This window comes from Ahaetulla prasina, chromosome 2 (genome assembly GCF_028640845.1).
Source record: "Ahaetulla prasina isolate Xishuangbanna chromosome 2, ASM2864084v1, whole genome shotgun sequence".
In the NCBI taxonomy this organism is placed as follows: Eukaryota; Metazoa; Chordata; class Lepidosauria; order Squamata; family Colubridae; genus Ahaetulla; species Ahaetulla prasina.
In genome coordinates this window covers 169,541,110-169,564,141 of record NC_080540.1, presented here as the reverse complement: position 1 = coordinate 169,564,141, position 23,032 = coordinate 169,541,110, and the positions used below count along the sequence as shown (strand labels likewise).

Sequence of the window (23,032 nt, the reverse complement as noted above, 5' to 3'; positions counted from 1 at the left end):
CCAATTGTATTTAATTCCATTATCCCTCAAAACTTTTGTGATTGGTTTTAAAAAAAATCTCCATGCCCTTTCTTCTCTTGATATATCCGGGAAGACTTGAATAGTCTTCCCTTCGAACTTCAAAGCATCTCCCAACTCTCTCACCTTGGCCATAACTTCCAACTTTAAACTTAATTATGATGTGGTGATTAACGAAATTGAGAAGAAGATAGATAAATATAAAATTTTAAAGTTGTCTTGGTTTGGTAGAATTGCAATGTGTAAGATGATGTTGCTGCCCAAGTTCAACTTTTTATTCGAGATGCTACCACTAAATTTGACAGAGAAAGATATTGAAGGATATCAGAAAAAACTGGATAAATTTTGCAATGGTGGCAAAAGACCCAGATTAGTGAAGAAAATGTGGTATCAAAATCAAAAGGAAGGTGGATTAGGAATCCCCAAATTACTTAATTATTACTGTGCGTATGGTATCCGGATAGTGGTAAAAATACTTAAAGGTGAAGATAATTATTGGAGAGATTTAGAGTTAAGGGATATAGAGAAATTTGGATCAAGGTGGTTTTAGATAAAGCAAATTTAAAATGTGTAAGTAGAAGTTATTGGTTAAAGGATTAAGTAAAAATGTGGAACAAATTTGTTAAAATTTTAATTCGGATATAATCTTTTGGGGAGACAACTGAATTTGGCCAATTAAAATAATATAAAACGTAATGAAGTGATTAAAGAGGAAAATATAGAAATTATTAGAGATTGGATAAAAGTTATGGGAAATGAAAGGAGGAATAAAGAAATTATTGAAAATTAGGTTAAGTTGGTTTGAAAAATACAGATAGAAAAATGGACAAAAAAACTAAAGGAAAATTATTCAATAAATAGATGTGAAACTGAATTTGAATATTTAGTATCTCGGATTATGAAAGATGAAATTGGGCTAAAGGGACTCGTTAGTAGGGTTTATAAGATTATAAATTCTGATGAAAAATTACAAAGAGTGATGAGGACAAATTGGGAAAAAGATCTTAATATTGAAATACCAGAATCAGATTGGAATGTGAATTGGAAGAGTAGAATTATGAGAACTTTATCTATAAGGATTAAAGAGCACAATTATAAAGTTGTTTGGAAATGGTATTTGACTCCAGTAAGATTGTCACAAATGGATAAAAAAACTAGTAAAAAAGGTTTGAGATGTGAGATGGAATTGGGGACTTATGAACATATGTGGTAGAATTATGATAAGGTTAAAAAGTTTTGGCAACAATTGGAGAAATGATATTTGAAATGATGGGGAAAGTAATAACATTGAGAGTGGAAACTATATTATTGTTGGTAATTAAGGAAATAGAATTAACAAAATATGAAAAAGAATTGATTAGAATTATGATTATAATAGGTAGAATTATAATAGCTAGATATTGGAAACTAGATGTGATTTTTAGAATAGAAGAGTGGAATTCTGAAATGTGGAAATTAGCTTTAAATGATAAAATGACATGTGATATTAAAATTAGAAGTGGTGTGTATAAAGAAGATATTTTCTGGAAGACTTGGAAACCATTTGTGGACTTTGCGCTTGGAACATTGGACGCTTCAGTACCTGTACCTCGAGAACGTGGATTTTGGCAATCATGAGGATATATCCGAAGACCCAAATCTTCCTTTTATGTATAGCACAAGGGTGTAATAATGTATTTTTTTTGTTTGTTTGTTGTAAAAAAAGTAATAATAAAAAAAAAAAAGAAATTAAATTATTCTCTTCTATTCTATTTTATATGCACCAAGACAAATTCCTTTTGTGTCCAATCACACTTGGCCAATAAAAATTCTATTCTATTCTATTCTATTCTATTCTATTCTATTCTATTCTATTCTATTCTATTCTATTCTATTCTATTCTATAAGATTTCACTGGGATAGGGGATATGAGGGAAATTAGCTTACAGAAAGATAGTGTCTTTTCAGATCATGGAAAAATGAGTACATTTGTTGAATATTTTCTTCTCCAAATATCCATGTCTCTTCTATTTAAAGGAGGTTCCCTCCACCTGTGAATTGGGGGCGATAGTGTGGTGGTGGCCTTATCTTCAATAAGAATGTGGTGCTAGAGGAAGTTGTATTGAAAGTAAGTAAATAGTAGAGGAAAAATATTCTGAAAACATTGCTTAGATAATTCTACAGATCTGCCCATGTAGTCACTGGGGGTCAAACCTGCCGCCATCGCTATTGGTCTGAACCGGGAGCATTTCACCCCTGTTGTGGACTATTCATAAGCTCAGGAATTCTTGGAATTGAAGTCCACAAGTCATAAAAAGGCCATCGTTCCTCACCCCTGACCTACAGTATAAGGCACCTTTTCTATTTATTTATTTATTCATTTATTTAAAAAAAATCAAATAGACACCCATCTTTCAGCTAACTGGGTGGCTCCCAAACAAATATTAAAAGACATATAAGATCATTTTAAAAACTACAAAACACAACTAGTTAAACAAAAACATTAGAACAACAAAAGTGGGACGTCTGGCACCATTCCAGATGTGCCATTATCTAATCCTCTCTCAAGCTTTTATGGAAGGCAAAAAGGGCAGAGATCTGCTGAACTTCAGGAGGAAGAGTGTTCCATAGGGCAAGGGCTGTCACAGAAAAGGCACATTTCCTAGTTCCAAAGAGATGACAATATTTGGGAAAGGGACAAGGAGTGTACTCAGCCTGTCTACCTGGTAGGATGGATAGATGTCCTTAGGGAAAGGCAGTCCCACAGATTGTCCAGTATTGTCTACATTAGCAAGGATTTATGGGACATAAATTCAAAGACGGACAGATACCTTTCATAGAGATTTAATGGGAAGCGCCAAGTGTGTATACACCATTGTTTCACATGAATCTTTTGTGTGCGTGCTGGCATGTATGAATTTGTGCCAAAAGATTATTTGATGATCTTTCTCATCCAAATGGGTGGAGTCAAAAATCTAGGCTCTTTGTTGTGGCTAGTATGACAGCCTTAAGCTTTCGTCTTGCTAGCAATAAGAATAAATCAAAACCTATTCCTGAGTTGAAGGCTGAATCTTGGGAAGTTTGGCCAACAGCATTAACTTAATTTCTTTCTCTATTTCCTGGATTGGCATTGTTACTGGAGATATGTTTCTGCCACAAATGATAAGAAGGGGCTGTTGTTGTTTTTTGCTATCTTGCAACAATAAAAAAAAAAGTGCCTTTGAAATGAAGTGAGTTGGCCAAAATTTGCTCCATGGATTTGACCGAGGTGAAATCCAGCAGGTTCTGACAGGTTTTGAAGAACCGGTAGTGGAAATTTTGAGTAGTTTGGAGAACCAGTAGCAGAAATTTTGAGTAGTTCAGAGAACCAGCAAATACCACCATTGGCTGGCCCCAGAGTGGGGTGGGAATGGAGATTTTGCAATATCCTTCCCCTGCCACACCCATCAAGCCACACCACGCCCACCAAGTCACACCCACAGAACCGGTAGTAAAAAAAAATTGGATTTCACCACTGGATTTGACATCCTGGATTATAATACTGTATAGTAAACAGAGAGAGGAGGAGATGGAGGGATGGAGGAAAGGAGAGAGAGAGAGACTCAACAATGACTCTGAGCAGCACACACATTAAAAACAAAACCACAGTTCATAAAATCAAAATAATTAAAGATGATCATAACAGGAGGAACAGCCCAGGTGTGAAATGCTACCAGATCGGACTGGATCATGTGATCCGGTAGCGATCGTGGCTGGTAGTTCGGCGATCTAGTAGCAATAGCGGAGCAAAGCTCCGCCCACCTGCCCGGGTGTCATTACTTCCTGGTTTTAACCAGGAAGTAATGTGTTTTTTACCTTCTGCGCATGCAGAAGAAGGTTTTCCGCATGCACAGAAGGTCTGCGCATGCAGGATGTGCACTTCTGAGCCAGTAAGGAAGGTAAGTAGATTTCACCCCTGGAACAGACGTACACCATAAATGAATATAACATGAGGCAGTGTAGATAACTATGCGATCCAGGGTCACGGGTAAAAGCCTAGTCTATTTAATGGATAGCAGGTTTAGGGTTAATCAAACCTCTAAGGGCAGTGGGGTGGCCTACTGTTCCAGGCAGCAGGTTTTGCAACATCTGCTTCCGAGGCCCCATGAAAAGGTGATATTGACAAGATTTGAAGCAACCTCGTTCTGTTTAGGTTTTACAAAATCAGTGAGCAAAATTGTTTATGTATGTGTAATCCAGGGGTGGATTGGTCTGCCTTTACTACCGGTTTGCGTCGTGCCTGCATGATTTTGGTCATTGGGCAGAGCCTCCCGCCGGTTTTACTACCGGTTCTATAGAACCGGTCCGAACCGGGGCAACCCACCACTGGTGTAATCCATATATCTCCTAGTTGACTAGAGCCTCTATGAGATGAGGTGATTGGGTCCATACCTTGATGAGCAGGTGGTTCCTTCTTCCTCAATAAGTCATTGCTTGACTCTTGTTAGGTGCAAGTAACCAGAATAAGTCTGAGGCCTAGGTCAAGAGGTTTCTTTATTGTTGATTCATCAGTTCACAGGAATCTCACCAGACTGCCTGCTTTTCCCTGGAAAAGCCTAAGTGTTTGATCTCATACACTTCCTCCTACCTATGAAGTCCCAGTTGGAACATCTCTCAACATCCCCTACTCTGCTGGAACTTCCTTCCTTTCAGCTGTGGATTGCATCAAAGCCCAACACTTCTGGATAATTTTCATCCAGTCTCTAACCTAGCCTTTTTAGGAATGGTTGATACGAAAGTGATCAGATTGTAGATTTAGAATAAGGGGATTATTTGGACCAGTAGTGGGTTTCAAACACCAGCGCTGCCAGTTCGTTATTGGGAGTGTGTGGCGCTTCCGCGCATGCACAGAAGGTTCTGCACACATGCAAAGCCTTTTTGATGATGTCTGGGTGGGTGGGCAGAGCCTCCTGCCACTGCCGCCACTACCGGTTCGCCCAAACTGGGGCAAACCAGTAGCAACGCACCACTGATTTGGATCCATTTCAGGCAGGATCCTGGTAGACATGGCACTCATAGATTACCTTGGGTGGAGACTGGATGGATTGGTATAGTCATCCTAATTTTCTTTGATCACTCAGTAGGTTTCAGTATCATCAATCATGATGTCCCTCTAAGACTGATTATGGGAATTGGGAGTGGAAGACAGTTTGTTATAGTGGTTCTATTTTCTCCATGTCTTCTACTAACAGCATTGAGAAGGGACGAGGTTGAACTCAAACCCCTGGTTTGTGAGGTGCTGTAGGACCTCACTTTGGCCCCTCCTGTTCAAAGTCTACATGAAGCTACTAGATGAGATCACCTGTCAACACAACATCGTATCACGAATATGGCATTGATACAGTTATAGGTCAATCAGGTGATGATATCAAGGTCTCATCCCAATACTTGGAGGTGGATGTGGCTTAAATGGAAAAAAACAGGCAACCCTGATAAAACCAAATGGCTATACAATGCAAGATTCTTCCTGTGCCAGGAATTTTCCATCCCAGATGGATTTGCACTTTCCTAAGCAGAACTAGTATGCAGTTTATGAGTCTTCTTAGACTCATAACTCCTGCTTGAATTGGCAGTGGAAACTATGGGCAAAATAAGCTTCAGTAGATCCTTTTTTTTTATTAGGGACATAATTATTTAATAAATAATAAATAAATAAATAATTATTTATTTTATTTTTTTATTAGGAACACGGTGGCTCAGGGGCTAGGACGTTGAACTTGTCGATCGAAAGGTCGGCAGCTCAGCGGTTCGAATCCCTAGTGCTGCCATGTAACAGGGTGAGCTCCCATTACTTGTCCCAGCTTCTGCCAACCTAGCAGTTTCAAAAGCATGTAAAAATGCAAGTAGAAAAAATAGGGACCACCTTGATGGGAAGGTAACAGCGTTCCGTGCGCCTTTGGTGTTGAGTCATGCCGGCCACATGACCACGGAGACGTCTTTGGACAACGCTGGCTCTTCGGCTTTGAAACGGAAATGAGCACCGCCCCCTAAAGTCGGCAACGACTAGCACGTATGTGCGAGGGGAACCTTTACCTTCACCTTTTTAGATCCTTTTAGTAAGCCAGTTACACACTTTCTTATATTGGAAGTCTTTTCTCATTGTCATTTACATCGTGTAGCAATTTTTTCTAAGTGCATATTAACCGTGAAGATGGCATTTTTCTTCCACTGATAGTCTCATTGTTGCATATCAATTGGTCTGCTTAAATTCTGTATCAATTTACTCATAAAGTCTTTGACTTGGTTCCTTTCTGAATTCTATTTCAGGATATAGATCAGGCTCCAGTAAATGATCTGAATTTTGTGTAATAGGTTTTTCAAACTGTTGAATTTCTTAGCATTCTGTCTTGGTTTTGTAATCCCCTTTGAACTATACTGCTTATTTGCAGATACTGAAATGGAAGATATGGCTCTAGCTGTTTGAAGGAGAAAATTTTGAAGTATTTCATCTTCATCTTATTAATAAGTTATTGTCCTTTCCTGGTTATATTTCTTTGTACATTCTCTATCATGGAAATTACTATTTAATATCAAAGTAAGAGGCCATAAATCTGGACTGTTTCTTGCTCTATCCCATATTTTTAAAATGCTATTTATTCTTGAGTGATTCCTTAAACTTTGTACTTTTCTATTTATATCAAACAAAGATATTTGAGCCAACTATCTGAAAGTCCTATTTCTTCCATAGAAGCAATCTAGCCACAAATTGTTACATTTATTTTATTGTATTTATTTTATTTTGTCACACAGTATATATAAGCGTAAGCATGAAATAATTATATAATATATTAGCATATATATAAGTGAGTATGTAATAACTATATTAATTGGATATAACAAAAGGAAACAATAGGACAGGAATGGTAGGCCTGCTTGTGCTCTTATGCACGCCCCTTACAGACCTCTTAGAAACGGGGTGAGGTTAATACATTCATTCTGATATCCAGATTTAAATTATCTTGATAAATTAAACTATTCATTTATCTTAGTAATTTAAATTTTAGTACTGCCAATCTGTCTTGTTCTTTCAAATCTTATAAAATTTGAAATTTACTCTGGGTCATATAAAATTGGTTAACTATCTCTGCCGATTATTTAATGTTTTATCTTCAAATCTTATGGGGATCAAGTGAAACAGAAAATTGAACCCTGGCAATCATTTTTTAAAAAAACAATGTTATCCTTTTATATTAGAACAACTTCAGCTTCCCTGTTTTGAAATGTCCACCATAGTAAATAATAAATAGAGGTTTTTGGACTTTGAAGTCCAGATCTGAAACACAGTGGCTGTCCCAAAGCCAGCTTCCATATCTAAGGGAGGACTAGAACCTGGGTCTCTCCACTCCTAGGCCATCTACACTTTATCCATCCCTCCATCCATCTTTCCATCCGTCCTTCCATCCCTCCATCCATCTTTCCATCCGTCCTTCCATCCCTCCATCCATCCATTCATCCATCCATCCTTCCTTCCTTCCTTCCTTCCTTCCTTCCTTCCTTCCTTCCTTCCTTCCTTCCTTCCTCCTCCTCCTCTCTCTCTCTCTCTCTCGCACACACACACAAACACACACCTATTTATTTATCTATGCTAAATATCATGGTATTATGAACTACACAATTGGCTGCTACTAATCTGCATGCAGAATGTTAGGATTTAAAACGACCTTGGATAATCTTCCTTGCCCATGTGGGGATCTACTGTCTGTAAGGCAGCTAGTCTTTGAAGTCTTCTCTGACTCTAAAGACTCCAGTGGTACAGTATTTGCGGGATCCTCATATATTGCTAGTGGATACGAGGATTCGTGGTTGAAAGTATGTAGCTTGTCTAATGCTGCAAATTTTGTAGCTGAGAGGTGGGATTTGTGTCAAGTCTAACCTAGATCAACTTCTTAATGACACTATCATTTCAGCATCGTGTTTTGAAGGCGTTAATGGGCATCCTACACAGATAAAGACCTCCCCAAATGAATTCACTACAAATAGCCGTATCTCAGCACAGTTTTGTCTTATGGGCAGAAGCATGTGTCACAGTAGTTGCAAACAGGAATTTCCTGCTTGGGTTAATTTGATTTATATCAGACTAGAACACATAGACTCATGCCTATGGCAAGGGTTGATATTGGTGGACACGCCCCTTTCCTCATTGTGGGATGCTGTTCTATCTATCCTTGAACCTCAAGCTCCTCCTAGCTTGACTCCACATGAACCACCCATGTAATATATACTGATGTAGCAATGAAAACTGGCTGAAGTTGGTCGAGTCTGTTTCCTGTACCTCTTGGAGACTCAGCATCTGGGCTGCGGCAATAATGAAGAGTTGGGCATTTCTCCTCCTGTCAGTAGCAATCTCCAATCTAGCATCTGGATGTAAGTTTACTTGTAAATAGACCTTGCATTGTTTAGAAGAATTGCAACCAGAGATGGTGGCTTCATGGTCCGATTCTTTAAGGTACTGAGAAAGAACTTGTTGGGGAACTTCAAACCTTACGAAATATTTAAATGTCCATTCTTGGTAATCCCATATGGGAATAAAGCTGAAGTCAGTTATGCATAGGCAATGATCACTAGGCTACCAATCCATGATACATTTATTGTGGAGGAAGCCCAAAAGAAGAAAGCAGATAAGAAAGCTTTAAATCTGGAGTCTCCAACCTTGGTAACTTAAGACTTGTGGACTTCAACTCCCAGATTTCCTCAGGCAGCTTTGCTGCCTGAGGAACTCTGGGAGTTGAAGTTCACAAGCCTTAAAGTTGCTAAGGTTGGAGACCCGGCTTTAGATCACACATACATGCATGTTAGTTGAGTTTTTGCATAGTTTAAGATGACTTTTTAAAAAAGGAACGGCTGTACTGATTTTGTAATAAATGAATGAGTTGAGAGATAAGAAGTGGATGTTGAGTAATAGGAAAGATTCACTACGATTAGGTGAGGTGTATGTGAATGTTAGCATTCACTTGCAGCCATCAAGTCAATGGACCTAGGAGGGAGGACATTTCTCCAGTTTGATTCATACAACTCAATCAAATTGTAACTCAATCAAGTCTATTGCCAGCAGAAGAAATATTTGTAGCTCAGGTTGAATTGTTGGGTCCTTGATACTCTCTTGTCTTGGTTATTTTCTTGCAGTTGTTTCATTACCCAGCTAGGTAACATTACATCTGGTGACAGCAAAAATTTCACTACACCTCAAATACAGAACACCTATGAAGCAGAGGAATGTTGGCTTTTTAAACAGAAGCAGATTTAAGAAAAAAAAAAAAAAGGTGCAGGACTTCTTCAGTTCTTCACTAGTCTTAGAAAAACTTTCCAGAATACTACTTCACACTATAAAAAAGAAAAAATATCTTGCATTAGAATCCTTCAACATCTGCATACTGCTTCACACTGTTTTGCAGTAAATACTGTGCATTTTGAATCTGATCCTGTGTGCCTGTAATAGTTATTATTTGATCTTCTGAGCCCTCTAAGGGTTCATCAATTTTGATTGAAGCTCCTGACTCGTGGTGTATCTGTTTAATCCTCTGACCGCCTTTTCCAATAATAGAACCAGCCAGGTCTTTGGGTATTGTTACTTGTGTCGTAATGATGGGTCCACCAAGATCTCCGTAAGAACCACGACCCCTTGCGTAAGAATAGTCATAACCTGATCCACCCTCGAACATTTCTGGTGTTTCTATGTCATCACAAGCACTGACATGACACTGCTTCATCATTCCATCGTAACGATCACCAGGTCTGCCTCTTCGATCATAAGACATAAGGTTCCCGCCTCTAGGAGGAGGAGGGGGAGGAAGAGGAAGATTGCGAGCTCTGCTGCCACCTCTACCACCACGACCTGGAGGAGGTGGAGGCGGTCCTCTGTGAGGGCTCATAACATCATAATCTCTTCGTGGAGGCATGGGGCGACCACAGCCTTGAGGCATTCGATCAAAGCCCCCTCTGCCCCACATTGGAAACCCCACAGGACAGCCTCTTCTGTCATCTTCAGTGGTAGAAGGGAGTGGTGTTTGCTCTCTGTTTATGTACAGTGGCTCACTAACACCTAACTGAGACCAAAGAAACATCTGCAGGGAAACAACACAACTCAGGGAGCAACTAGGATTCCACAAACCTGTTGCTTTGGTTATTTTTCCTTCTATGGAACCCCATACCTATAGTCCCTCAACCACACACACACACATACAGTATATACTGGGTTGTAATTTCCACCTTTTAAAATCATTTGTTTTATTTATATATTGCCACTTCACCTATGAAACCTGATGTTGGTTCTCTTACTACTACCGTAGCTTGCTGGATTGAAGAGCCCTCGTTGTAGATTGTGAGAGGTGGAATTGAATTGGAAAAGACTTTTATTGGAGAAATTTTTAGCAGAAATTGACATTCATTAAGGATGCCATAATTGCAACAACACCCCATCCTAAAATAAGATTGAATGGGTTATGATTCCTTGAAGTCTAAGTCCTTCAAGTCTAAGGATATACAGCTTTGCAAAAGTGGTTTCAGAACTTGTAGTTCATGAATGTCTATGGAGATTCTCAGTCATCCAGATCATGGTTGTCCCAAAGCTGCAATGATAAAATGTTCTCCTAGCATGTTAGATTAACGCTAAGAAAAACAGCATTTGAATGCTCACAGAAAGCCATAGTTGTGCCTTCAGAAACTAGCAAATCAGTGCATCTTCCTTATTAGTCTTCAGCAAATTAGGCTGAGTCAGAAGGCCTTTTCAAGCAACAATTTTGTAGGATTTTCTTCCTTCCATCTGAAACAGGGTGGAAATCAAAGTAGCTGGTGTGGGTGGAAGCATGGCAGCAATGAGAAACTATGAGTAAAGAGGTGTCCAACGGGTCTGAGTGCAAAGCAAGAAATGCAGATGTATCAAGTTTCTTCTGGCAGGCTACATTGGAACCAGCTCAACTGGCATATCTGATTGGGAGTTTTATAGTAGAAAAGCTCAGAAGTAGTTAAGATAGAATTCCAGGGACAGCTGTATATTAAATCTGATTCTTTGCGAAATCAGCGTTCAGATCCTTTACACAGTGGTGAAATCCAATTTTTTTTACTACCGGTTCTGTGGGCGTGGCTTAGTGGGTGTGGTGTGGCTTGGTGGGAAAGGATACTTCAAAATCTCCATTCCCACCCCACTCCTGGGGGAAGGATATTGCAAAATCTCCATTCCCACCCCCACTCTGGGACCAGCTAGAGGTGGTATTTGCCGGTTCTCCGAACTGCTCAAAATCTCTCCTACTGGTTCTCCGAACTGTTCAAAATTTCCGCTACCGGTTCTCCAGAACCTGTCAGAATCTGCTGGATTTCACCCCTGCCTTTACCTCTTTTTCTGACCTAGGCTATGCAATGGGATGGATGGCCTCGTCTTATGAGTGAGTGGGGTTTTTTATTTTCCATATTGTAATTTCTATCCATTTTGATAATGGACAGATCAACTATCAAAATGTTTATGAACCTTAGAAACTCATTGCGGCACAGCTAGATTTATTTATTTATTTATTTTGTCACAACAATATATGTAGGTATCATACAAAAAGAATATGTAGTATATAAACACATATATGAGTAAATATAAGGAGGTATAAGCATATATATATATAGGAAGAAGAAAAGAAAAAACAACAGGACAGGAATGGTAGGCACATTTGTGCACTTATGCACGCCCCTTATGGTCCTCTTAGGAATGGGGTGAGGTCAATAGTAGAAAGTTTTTGGTTAAAGCTTGGATTATGGGAAGAGACCACAGAGTCAGATAAAGTATTCCAAGCACTGATGATTCTATTACAGAAGTCATATTTTCTGCAATCTAGATTAAAGCGGTTGACATTAAGTTTAAATCTAATAGTTGCTCTAGTATTATTGCAATTAAAGCTGAAGTAGTCTTTAACAGGAAGGACATTACAATAGATGATTCTGTGAGTTAAGCTTAGGTCTTGTCGAAGGCGATGGAGTTCCAAGTTTTCTAAGCCTAGGATTTCAAGTCTGGTGGGATAAGGTATTTTATTGTTTTCAGAGGAATGGAGAACTCTTCTTGTAAAATATTTCTGGACACGTTCAATTGTATTGATGTCAGAGATGTGGTGAGGGTTCCAAACAGGTGAGCTGTATTCTAGAATTGGTCTAGCAAATGTTTTATATGCTCTGGTTAGTAGTGTGGTGTTTTGGAAAAGAAGCTACACAAGATTAGGTTTACAACTCTTAGAGCTTTTTTTGCTATGTAGTTGCAGTGGGCTTTGGCACTTAGATCATTTGACATGAAAACTCCAAGGTCTTTAACGGGATGGGGGTCATCTGTAAGGTAATGTCCATCTAGTATGTACTTAGTGTTTGGGTTCTTTTTTCCTATATGTAAGACTGAGCATTTGCTGGTTGAAATTTGGAGCTGCCAATTTTTAGACCAAGCGGTTAGATGATCAAGGTCGTTTTGAATGATAGATGTATTGTCTGTGGTGTTAAATAGTTTGACATCGTCAGCAAAGAGAACACAATTACTTGAGATATGGTCACAAAGATCATTAATGTATAGTATAAAGAGTGTTGGTCCAAGGACGCTGCCTTGAGGAACGCCACTCTTGACAGGAACAGGATTTGATAAAGCATTGCCAATTTTGACCACTTGTTGTCTGTTAGACAGAAAAGCAGATATCCATTTGTGAAGGGGTCCTGAGATGCCATAGGATATTAGTTTTAGGAGAAGTTTATCGTGTACTACTGAGTCAAAAGCTTTGCAGAAGTCTATGTAGATTGCATCTATTGATTTGCCTTGATCAAGATTTGTAGTCCATATGTTTTTGCAGTGGAGAAGTTGTAAGTTACATGATAATTTTTTCCTGAAACCAAATTGTTTATTGGAGAGTAGGTTGTTAGTTTCTAAGTGTGAGGTAATGGATTGGTTGATGATTGATTCCATGACTTTGCAGGTGACGCAGCAAAGAGAGATCGGTCTGTAATTTTCGACTAAGCTGGGGTCTCCTTTTAGATACCTGGAAGAAGAGGGGAACAGTAGAAAAATAGCTGCCTGGGCAGCAGGGTGTAGTATTTGCTTCAAGGAGTAAATTTTAGTTAGCTAGAACCATTTATGCTTTTCATCAAATTAAATTGTCCTCCATCTGAGCTCACGGTGTTTTGGGATGGTTTGCCAATGCTGTCTTCAGTGCTCACCTTCAGTGAGGTTTTTTTTTTTCCACCAGCACAGAGAATTTCCCTTTTAAAAACTTTACTTAGTATCAAAACGAACACAAGTTAGAGAAACATGGAGCATTTAAGAAAGCATGAAAATAACATACCGATAATAAAGCCTGGGTAGATAAACAATATATCTAAGAATGAAGCTCCTAAATGTTTGTCATCCCACCTCTCTTTAAATATTAGATTTTTATTCCATCTCTATTACTTTATACATACCAACAAGGTGGGGAATATATCTAATTCTCCTTCCTCCTCCTATTTTCCCCATAGCAACAACAACAATCTTGGGAGGTAGGTTGGGTTAAGAAAAAATGACTGGCCCAAAGTCACCAAGCCGGCTTTACTGTAGTAGTAATGTACACACCTTCCCTAAAAATCAAAACATGGAAATGTACACAAATGAACAATGAAAACAATAAAATGAAAGTTTGGGAAAGGTGGATTTATTGCAACAATGTAACCAAAAGGTTCTTCGCATCTTCCCTGGACCCTTACTGCACTGACCCAAAGGGGGAAATTTGGGAAATCCTGAACTAAGGTCTCATAAAAATCGACCTGTTTCAGTATATATTGTATTTATATATTGAATATCTAAGTATATCTATATCTATATCTATATCTATATCTATATCTATATCTATATCTATATCTATATCTATATCATATGTCTGTCTATCTATCTATCTAGCTATCTATCTATCTGCATATATTTATATACTTATAAAAGGGACGCAGTGGCTCAGTGGCTAAGATGCTGAGCTTGTTGATCGAAAGGTCGGCAGGTCAGCGGTTCAAATACCTAGTTCCGCGTAACGGGGTGAGCTCCCGTTACTTGTCCTAGCTCCTGCCAACCTAGCAGTTCAAAAGCAGGTAACAAACGCAAGTAGAAAAATAGGGGCCACCTTTGGTGGGAAGGTAACAGCGTTCCATGTGCCTTTGGCGTTTAATTCATGCTGGCCACATGACCACGGAGATGTTTTCAGACAGCGCTAGCTCTTCAACTTTGAAACGGAGATGAGCACCACCCCCTAGAGTCGGGAATGACTAGCACATATGTGCAAGGGGGAACCTTTACATTTACCTTTATTATTATGGAATATTTCACATCCTTTCTCTAAATAAAGCCCCAAAATCTTTATTGGACTTAAACCTAAGCACACATGGTGAACATGGTCACTTGTTGAGATGGGCAACTACAGAATAGAACAGAATATTGGAATGGAGTGGAGTGGAGCGGAGCGGAATAGAACGGAATGGAACGGAATAGAATGGAACAGAACAGAACGCCTTGGGATTTTCTGGATCCAAATTCTAACCAGGCTGCTTAGTTTTCTAGGTCAGCTAAGGTTGGTTAATATCATCAATTCCTTACATAGGAAGGATCACATAGTCCTGGCAGAAACTATATTCAACAGGAAGATGTAATCTGGGTGAGATGTCCCAAGAGCATAGGCTGATATAAACCATCTTCTCTCTCTCACTCACAGTTTGAAACTTCAAAACACTTTTATGGCTTAATGATCCCCCTTGATACTTGGCCAAGTTGTGCAAGAGAAGCACTTAATGAGTCATCCTAGTCGCTGCAGTGCACAAGTGCTTCTTTCAACATTCTGCTTCATGTTGCTCTGACAACTGATTGCTAAATGTTCAACGTTGATTATGAAATATGAACCACCACCAAAGCGATGATAAGAAGAAGCGAACATCTCATAGATGGAAAGAGGTGGAAAACCATAAATCACATTTCTTAGAATCAAAATTAACTGCTTTAAGGTTGGGCTTTCAAATTAAAATTTCAAAATATGAGGGGAGACAATGGGAAGAGTTTAATATTATGTATTATGTAATATTCAACATCTGAATCCCAGGTTCAAGCACACACTCATCCATGAAAACTGACAAATTGTTAGTTTTGTCCATCTTGTAGGGTCATTGTGGGAAAAAGGGAAGTCTACGCAATGCTGCTGGAGGTAAAATGGCAGGAGACAAATCTAACAAATAAAAAAATATTTGAAAGAGGACAGATGCAGGGGCTGTATTCATGCAATGCATCTAATCAGGTTACATTGTGGAGAACCACCAAGATGTAAACCCCTTAGTCAGGGGTGAAATCTAAAAATTTTCCCTATCGGTTCTGTGGACGTGGCTTAATTGGTGGGCGTGGCTTGGTGGTCAGATGACTGGGTGGCGTGGCCAATAACAATAAATAATAAAAATAATAAACAAAGTATACAAAACAATAAGAGGTACCAAAAACCAACTTTCACACTTTACACACACACAACACAACATAACACAACTGACTCACACACAATGTAAAAGCAGCTGCACTTCACACTTCACACAGCCACAAAAAGCTCAAAAACCAACTTTCACACTTTACACACCCACAACACAACTGATACACACACACACACACACACAAAATGCCACATACAGCTTTCTGAGATTTTGTGTGTTCGTGTAGTTAGAGTGAAACACTACAAAAACAGACCAAATCTCAGAAAGCTGCACAAATATTTTATTTTATTTTATTTTATTTTATTTTATTTTATTATTTTATTTTATTTTATTTTATTTATTTTATTATTTTATTTTATTTTATTTTATTTTATTTTATTTATTTTATTTTATTTTATTTTATTTTATTTTATTTTATTTTATTTATTTTATTTTATTTTATTTTATTTTATTTTATTTTATTTTATTATTTTATTTTATTTTATTTTATTTTATTTTATTTTATTTTATTTTATTTTATTTATTTTATTTTATTTTAGACTTCAGTTCCCAGAGTTCCTCAGCCAGCAAAGCCAGCCAGCATTAGTTGATCATGAGGAAATAGATTAACTAAGCAATTGAATCTGTCTGGCTGAAAGTGAAACTGGGGCTTTCCGGCTGGAAAAAAAGCCATGTGTTCATCAGTAATCAGGTAAGTGCCTGATGTTTTCTACAAGTAAGAGTACAAGTAAGGTTCTGCTGATGAGAAACTCAGGTGAGATCGCCAGAGGAGACTTTAATTTTTTTTTAAGTTTAAAGGCTCTGCCGATTTCAGCTGAGGGGCAGGCTTTTTTTTACTTTTAAAGGCATGTTTCGGCTGAAGAAAAGCCGGCTTTTAAAAGTTAAAAAAAACACCCTCTGCTGATGGTACGGCTCAGCAGAGGCAGGGGGGGTGAGGCCAATGATTTTTGCTACCGGTCCTCCGAACCAGCAGCCGCCATCGCTGCTGGATCGCACGAGCTGGTCTGAACCAGAAGCATTTCACCCCTGCTCTTAGTGTCTTATGTGAACAGGTTTATTTGGTTCAGCATGATTCAACCTTTTCTGCCACTTTTCCAAATGGATTAATTCTTAACCAGGTTCAATATGTTGTCTGGATGAATCCTTTCCCCACAAACACAAACACAAACCCCAGTTCAAAACTGTTTGGAATTCATTTGCGATGTAATACAGGTAGTCCTCAACTTACAACATTTCTTTCAGTGACCATTTGAAGTTACAACAGCACTGAAAATAGTGACATGATAGTTTTTCACATTTATGACCATTGCAGCATCCCCATGGTCATGTGATCAAAATTCAGAAGCCTGGAAATTGACTCATATTTATGATGGCTGCAGTTCCCAGAGTTATGTGATCACCTTTTCTGACATTCTGACAAGCAAAGTCAATCGGGAAGCCAGATTTACTTAATAACCATGTTACTAACTCAACAGTGAGTCACTTAACAACGGTGGCAAGAAAGGTCATAAAACAGGGTAAAATTCACTTAACAAATTTTTCACTTAGCAACAGAAATTTTGGGCTCAATTGTGGTTGTAAGTCAAGAACTACCTATATATCTTCTGTTGCTCTTCAAAATGAATCATGTTCTGAGCATGGAATTCCATTAACAGCAGGAAAATTCTCTCCTTTTTCACAAACATGTTATGCCAAATATAATTCCATGTCATCAGCTGCCTTATTCGAAATAATATTTTTTACATTTATAACTGGTTGTCCTGGAGAAAATAATATGGTTTACAGGGCGTGTACAGGGGCGTGCATAAGAGCACAAACGTGCCTACCGTTCCTGTCCTACTGTTTCCTTTCATTATATACAATTTATATAGTTATTACATACTTATACTCATATATATATGCTATATATTATATAGTTACTTCATGCTTATGCTTATATATACTGTTGTGACAAAATAAAAAAATAAACAAGTGAGGACATGTTGGAAGGTAGGCTGTGGGATTGTAAGTAAAATCCTCCCTGCCTTCTTTATGAAATTAAAGGTAACAACAAATGCAGAATTCCATTAGGCAGAGCCCAAGGTAAGAGTATTCTCTTTACAAATGATACATAATATTATATATACAAATAATAAAAAATATTATTATTTATTATATTATATTGTATTATATTATATCATTGTAAATAACACAATGCCCACCAAGGCCTGGCCCAAGCTGTGCTATAAAGAATAACAGACTTACTTGTCAATACATTTGAAGATATTTGTGTAAATTTAGTTTTCTTTGTCTGCTATGAAGCTCATGGGTGATTTCTTGAATTCGGGTAAAAGCAGTGGTAGATCAGAACAAACAACACAGTGAAGAGTGAATCATGAGTCTGGCATTAATGCACTATAATGAAAAAAAAAGTGCTTTTGTGGTGAAATAGTTTCATGGTTTGAGAGTCAGAAAGGTCTCTGTGTGCGTATTTGTGTGTGTGTATCCCTCTATGTCAGGGGTCTCCAAACGTGGGAGGACTTGTAGACTTCAACTCCCAGAATTCCCCAGCCAGCGATGCTTGGAGACCCCTGCTCTATGGATTAAATTCTTTTAATTCCTTGGGCAGGGAAAGGCATAGGGCCATAATGTTTAGGAACTTTGATCCCATAGACCTGTGATGGCGAACCTGTGGCACGCGTGCCAGCCGTAACAGTGGGCATGAGAGCTCAGCTCCGGCGTGCACATCTTCAGGCCTTCTGGGCCCTCCAGAAGTAGGGAAACAGCCTGTTTCCTGCCTCCGGAGGGCCTCGGGGGTGGTAGTGGGGAAGACCCATTTTTCTCTCTCACCTGGTTCCAGAGACTCCCTAGGAGTCTGGGGCGGGGGCAAAAATGGCTTCCTGCCCCCCCGGAGGTCCTCTGGAGGCCCTGGAGGCTGGGAACAGCAAAAAATGGGCCTTCCGGTCCCACTGGAAGCTGGCAAATGTTTTCAGCCTCCAGAGGACCTCGGTGGGGGGGGGGAGGCCATTTTCTCCCCCTGACTCCTAGAAAGGCTCTGGAGCTAGGTGAGAGAGAAAAACAGGGCTACCGGGCCATCACGTGCCAGGAGCGCCCCCCACCCCCCACATAGAATTATGAGTGTGGGCATGCATGCGCGCAACCCCCCTTGCTCCCCCCTCCTGGCACGCGATGGCAAAAAGATTAGGCATCACTGCCATAGACGTTGGAAGCCATGGACTGGTAGGATCTGTAGGTGCAAAACTCATGGGAGTAAATAAATACCAAACAGTATGGTCATGTCTCATTATAACAAAAGACAAATGTGTAACTGCCACAAAAATGAATATTTTCTTCTGCTTTTGAAGAAATATATTTATTTTTTTAAAAAATCATTTGAATACAATTTTTTTAATAAAACATCCAGGTAAAGAATATTTATTAAGATCTAAGATTTGTAAGAGTACTTTGTAGTTGGATGTTATACTGAAGAAAGATGGACCTGGGTACAGATTGATTGATTCGTGCCAGAAGCATCACAATTAAAATAAGGCATACTGTACAAAATAAAATATAAAATACAAGATTAAAATATGTACAAGTTAAACAAATCTTGCCCAGAAACTAGCAACATTAACTGTATCCTTTCAAGTGGCCATGAGGTTCTTAGGTGTACACTGATTGGGACACAAAGGGATACATACGTATTGTGGTCCATATGACACCACAAATGCAAAGTGCAAAAGCCACCGGATAGCCCCCATTTGTTTAGAGTGTCTCTGAATCTTGGTACAGATTTCCCTGGGTAGGTTGTGATGCTATTTCAAAAATTTAAGAAGAAAGATGTTTCCAGATGAGGTTTATTTTGTGACATATGAAGGTGATACGTATGCTGTAGGATTGTGGCATGTGTAACACGCTTAGGGAGACAAGGAAAGGAAAGCAAGGAGAAAATAGTTGACTTTTCTATTGTTTTAAAAAACTTTCCCCGCTTTGAATCTTTCATAGCAATTCTCCGTGGAAAAATGTAGAAAGTACTGTTTTTTTCTTGTAGAGCCCTTGGGGTGCTCTTTGAGTTTGATTGTTTGCTTGCTTGTTTCATTACCTGACTAACTAACCTCATCAGTGCTGGTGAGTGCTGTTTCAGCTAAGCAGACAAACAACACCAGACAAGCAATCAAGCAGAAAACGATACCTTAATCAACTACCAAGGAGAAAACCACACTCCCACCAACCTGAGCAGGACAAGCTCCACACTCACTAGGACTGATGCTATTGCCTAGTTCAGTAATGAAATGACTACAAGCAAATAACAAAGCTCAGAAAGTAACAAGGACTGCACAGTTTAAACCTGAGTTACATGTATTCTCTTCTATTTTTATATATATATATATATATTCTTGTTCGGGATCTCTTTTCTGGCCAATCCAAACTGAGAGTTCTATGTTTGCTTTCCCTGGCATAGTTAGTTTGGAAGTAAGCCACCAGTAGTAGACGGTGAAGTTGACTTAATTGCAGAAGAATGTGATTGACTTTTTTTTTTAACCACAAGCTTTGTGTATTGGGGAAATGCATTTGATACCTTGTCAGCTGTGTAAGCAAAAAAAATACAACAGAAAGGCGAGAGAGAGAAGAGGAAGAGAAGAATAAGAGGGAAATGTTCTTTTAAATGGGTGTATTTCAAGAGATCAAGAAACAATACAACTGGTATTTGAGGATACCAGTTTGGCTTTCAACAATGGAAGCGTCCAAATATTATTAATATGGGAAATATTGTTAGATATAAAGATATCTTGATATCTTGAATGAAAAGGGGGAACTCAAAACTAAGCAAGAAATGAGTGAGCAAGGGATAGATATAACATGGTTCAAGTGTTGATACATTCTAGATATGAGAAACATGCTAAATTACATGGTTTTTATAAAGAACTAACAGAATTAGATAAAATATTAACAGGAAGAAAGATTGATAAAGAAATTGTATAGCTATTTACTGGGTATAAATTTGGAAGAGGAACAAGTAAAAGAGACAATGATAGCATAGGCAAAAAAATTTGGTTACATGATAGAATTAGATAAGTGGCAGAAACTGTGGGATAGGAATTATAAATTAACAATGTCAATTGCATACAAAGAGAACTTGTATAGGATGTTTTATAGATGGCACCTTACTCTGGGGAGGTTGGCAAAGATGTTTAAAGATAAGTCAGCTAAATGTTAGAACTGCCATCAGAAACCCGGATCTTACTATTGTATGTGGTGGACATGTGTAGAAGCAAAAAAAAAAAAATCAATAAAAATAAAGATATGGTTGAAAAAGATGATAAAACAATGCATTGAGCTAAAACCAGAAATATTTTTGGGGATCTTAACTGAAAGTTATAATAAAGAGAATACTTATTTAATTATCCATGTTTTAACTGCAGCTAGAATTGTATTTGCACAACACTGGAAAAGTTAAGAGATTCCTATTGAGGAGAAGGTGATTAGGAAAATATTAGAATGTGCAGAAATGAACAGACTACCAGTAGCAATTAAGGAGAAAGAACCAACTGAATATTATATGATATGGGAAGTATTTTCTCCATGGTTAGAGGATAAAAAGGAAAACTGGAAATAAAAGGAGAAGATTAAAGAAGAATAGAAAATATGTTAAAATAGAGGTATAAATAAGAAAATTGTTAGTATTATGATGATGAGGATAATTATGTTTAATACTATCATTATTATATTTTTACTAGAAGACATGTTAAGAGAAAAAATGAAGAGGCTTATAATGTTCAACAGTTTAATGTACAATAATTTTAAGATTAGACAATTAATATTAAATGTGAATGAGGTTGTAAATGCTAACGGCTGTTGTACAGAGATATTTGTACCCAGATGACACACTGTTTAAGGAAAGATGGAATGTTTATATTTTGAAAAATAAAAAACTTAAAAAAGAAAAAGAAAGAAAGAAAGAAAGAATACAACAAATACTTTTCAAATATTTGAAGGGTCATCATTCAGACAAGGGAGATGTATCTTCTGTTGCTCTAAGGGATTATATCCAAACAAATGAATTCGGATAACAAAAATAGGCTCTAGATTAAAGATGAGAAATATTTATTCCTGGTGGAATAAAGTACCTGAACCATCTTCCAAGGATTCTTAGCAAGGTAATGAGACAAGGCTCCCTTGGAAGGGGGGACTTAAAGCTTTAGATGCAGGAAGGCTTCAGGAAGGCTTCTTGAAGTTGATCTCAGTGAATGGATAGATTTATAGGAATAAGTAGTCCTTTATATATTCTAAGTTTCAGCGTTTTAAAGATCATCACCATTATTTTGAGCTGGTACCTAAGACCAATGAGGAAGCCAATTCAAATCAAGTGTTTTCTATAGGCCACCCACACAGCATTGGGTTGTTGTAATCTCTATTCATTTAGAGTGACCCCCTTTCTTTGACAATATTCAAAGGAACAGAACCCAAATGTTCTTCTAGCTGAGGGAGACACTCCATTAGCCCTCAAATATGGCATCAGGATCATCTTTTTTTATTGCCATTTGCTGCTAATCGTGGCCCTGCTAACTGTTTTGCCTCTCCCAATATTACTTCTACTTTTCAGCTTTGTATGGTCCTGCGGATTCCTGCAAAGGACGATGTAATGAAATATATAACAAGGAAGATGAGTGCCACTGTGATGATAACTGTGAACAAAATCAGAACTGCTGTGAAGATTATCTCATCCACTGCAGAACAGGTAAGCCATTCTCTGACCAAGCTTGACTAAGTGGATGTCACCACTACAGTTAGTTGTCCTGAGATCAGAATGTGTTCTGTAATAATTCCTTGTTTCAAAAAGTTAAGGTCACATATAAAACGCTGTATTGTCAAATTGGAGACATATAATCTGGAATAGAGATTTGATATGTTGCTTCTTGTTGCTGCAGGCTCATAACTTAACATAACATAACATAACATCAGAGTTGGAAGGGAGCTTGGAGGCCTTCTAGTCCAACCCCCTGCCCAGGCAGGAAACCCTACACCATCTCAGTCAGATGGTTATCCAACATTTTCTTAAAAATTTCCAGTGTTGGAGCATTCACAACTTCTGAAGGCAAGTCGTTCCACTTATTAATTGTTCTAACTGTCAGGAAATTTCTCCTTAGTTCTAAGTTGCTTCTTTCCTTGATTAGTTTCCACCCATTGCTTCTTGTTCTACCCTCAGGTGCTTTGGAGAATAGTTTGACTCAGGGGTGAAATCTAAAAATTTTCCCTACCAGTTCTGTGGGTGTGACTTAATTGGTGGGTGTGGCTTGGTGGTCAGGTGACTGAATGGGCATGGTCAATAATAATAAATAATAAAAATAATAAAGTATACAAAACTTGGGAGGCCCCGGTCTACCTTCTTAAAAAATAGAGGCCCCGCTCTACCAATTGCCTTTTACTGAGAGGCACCGGTCTACCAAGTGTCTTTTTTTGGCAGGCACCGGTCTACCTTCTTTAAAAATAGAGGCACCGGTCTACTCGCTGCCTACAACGCTGATCAGCTGTAGTGTGGCCCTTTGAAGTGCGCGGCAGTCACTTAAGGCCGTTTGCAGCT

General features: G+C 38.4%; 2 protein-coding genes across 3 annotated transcripts in view; one reads left to right on the top strand and one right to left on the bottom strand.

Moving 5' to 3' along the window:
- Nucleotides 1–8,257: 8,257 nt before the first annotated feature.
- ENDOU (endonuclease, poly(U) specific) overlaps nt 8,258–23,032 on the top strand; it is a 36,127-nt gene continuing 21,352 nt past the window's right edge. For both annotated transcript variants that reach the window (XM_058169249.1, XM_058169248.1), the window contains exons 1-2: nt 8,258–8,400; nt 22,055–22,189. In XM_058169249.1, the coding sequence (XP_058025232.1) occupies nt 8,343–8,400; nt 22,055–22,189 (193 nt within the window). In that variant the 5' untranslated portion in view covers nt 8,258–8,342. The remainder of the gene's footprint in view (nt 8,401–22,054; nt 22,190–23,032) is intronic.
- Nucleotides 9,179–10,163, bottom strand: LOC131191265 (heterogeneous nuclear ribonucleoprotein K-like). Its single transcript, XM_058169250.1, has one exon. It carries the CDS (start codon nt 10,095–10,097, stop codon nt 9,384–9,386), a length of 714 nt encoding a protein of 237 aa, XP_058025233.1. The 5' UTR covers nt 10,098–10,163; the 3' UTR covers nt 9,179–9,383.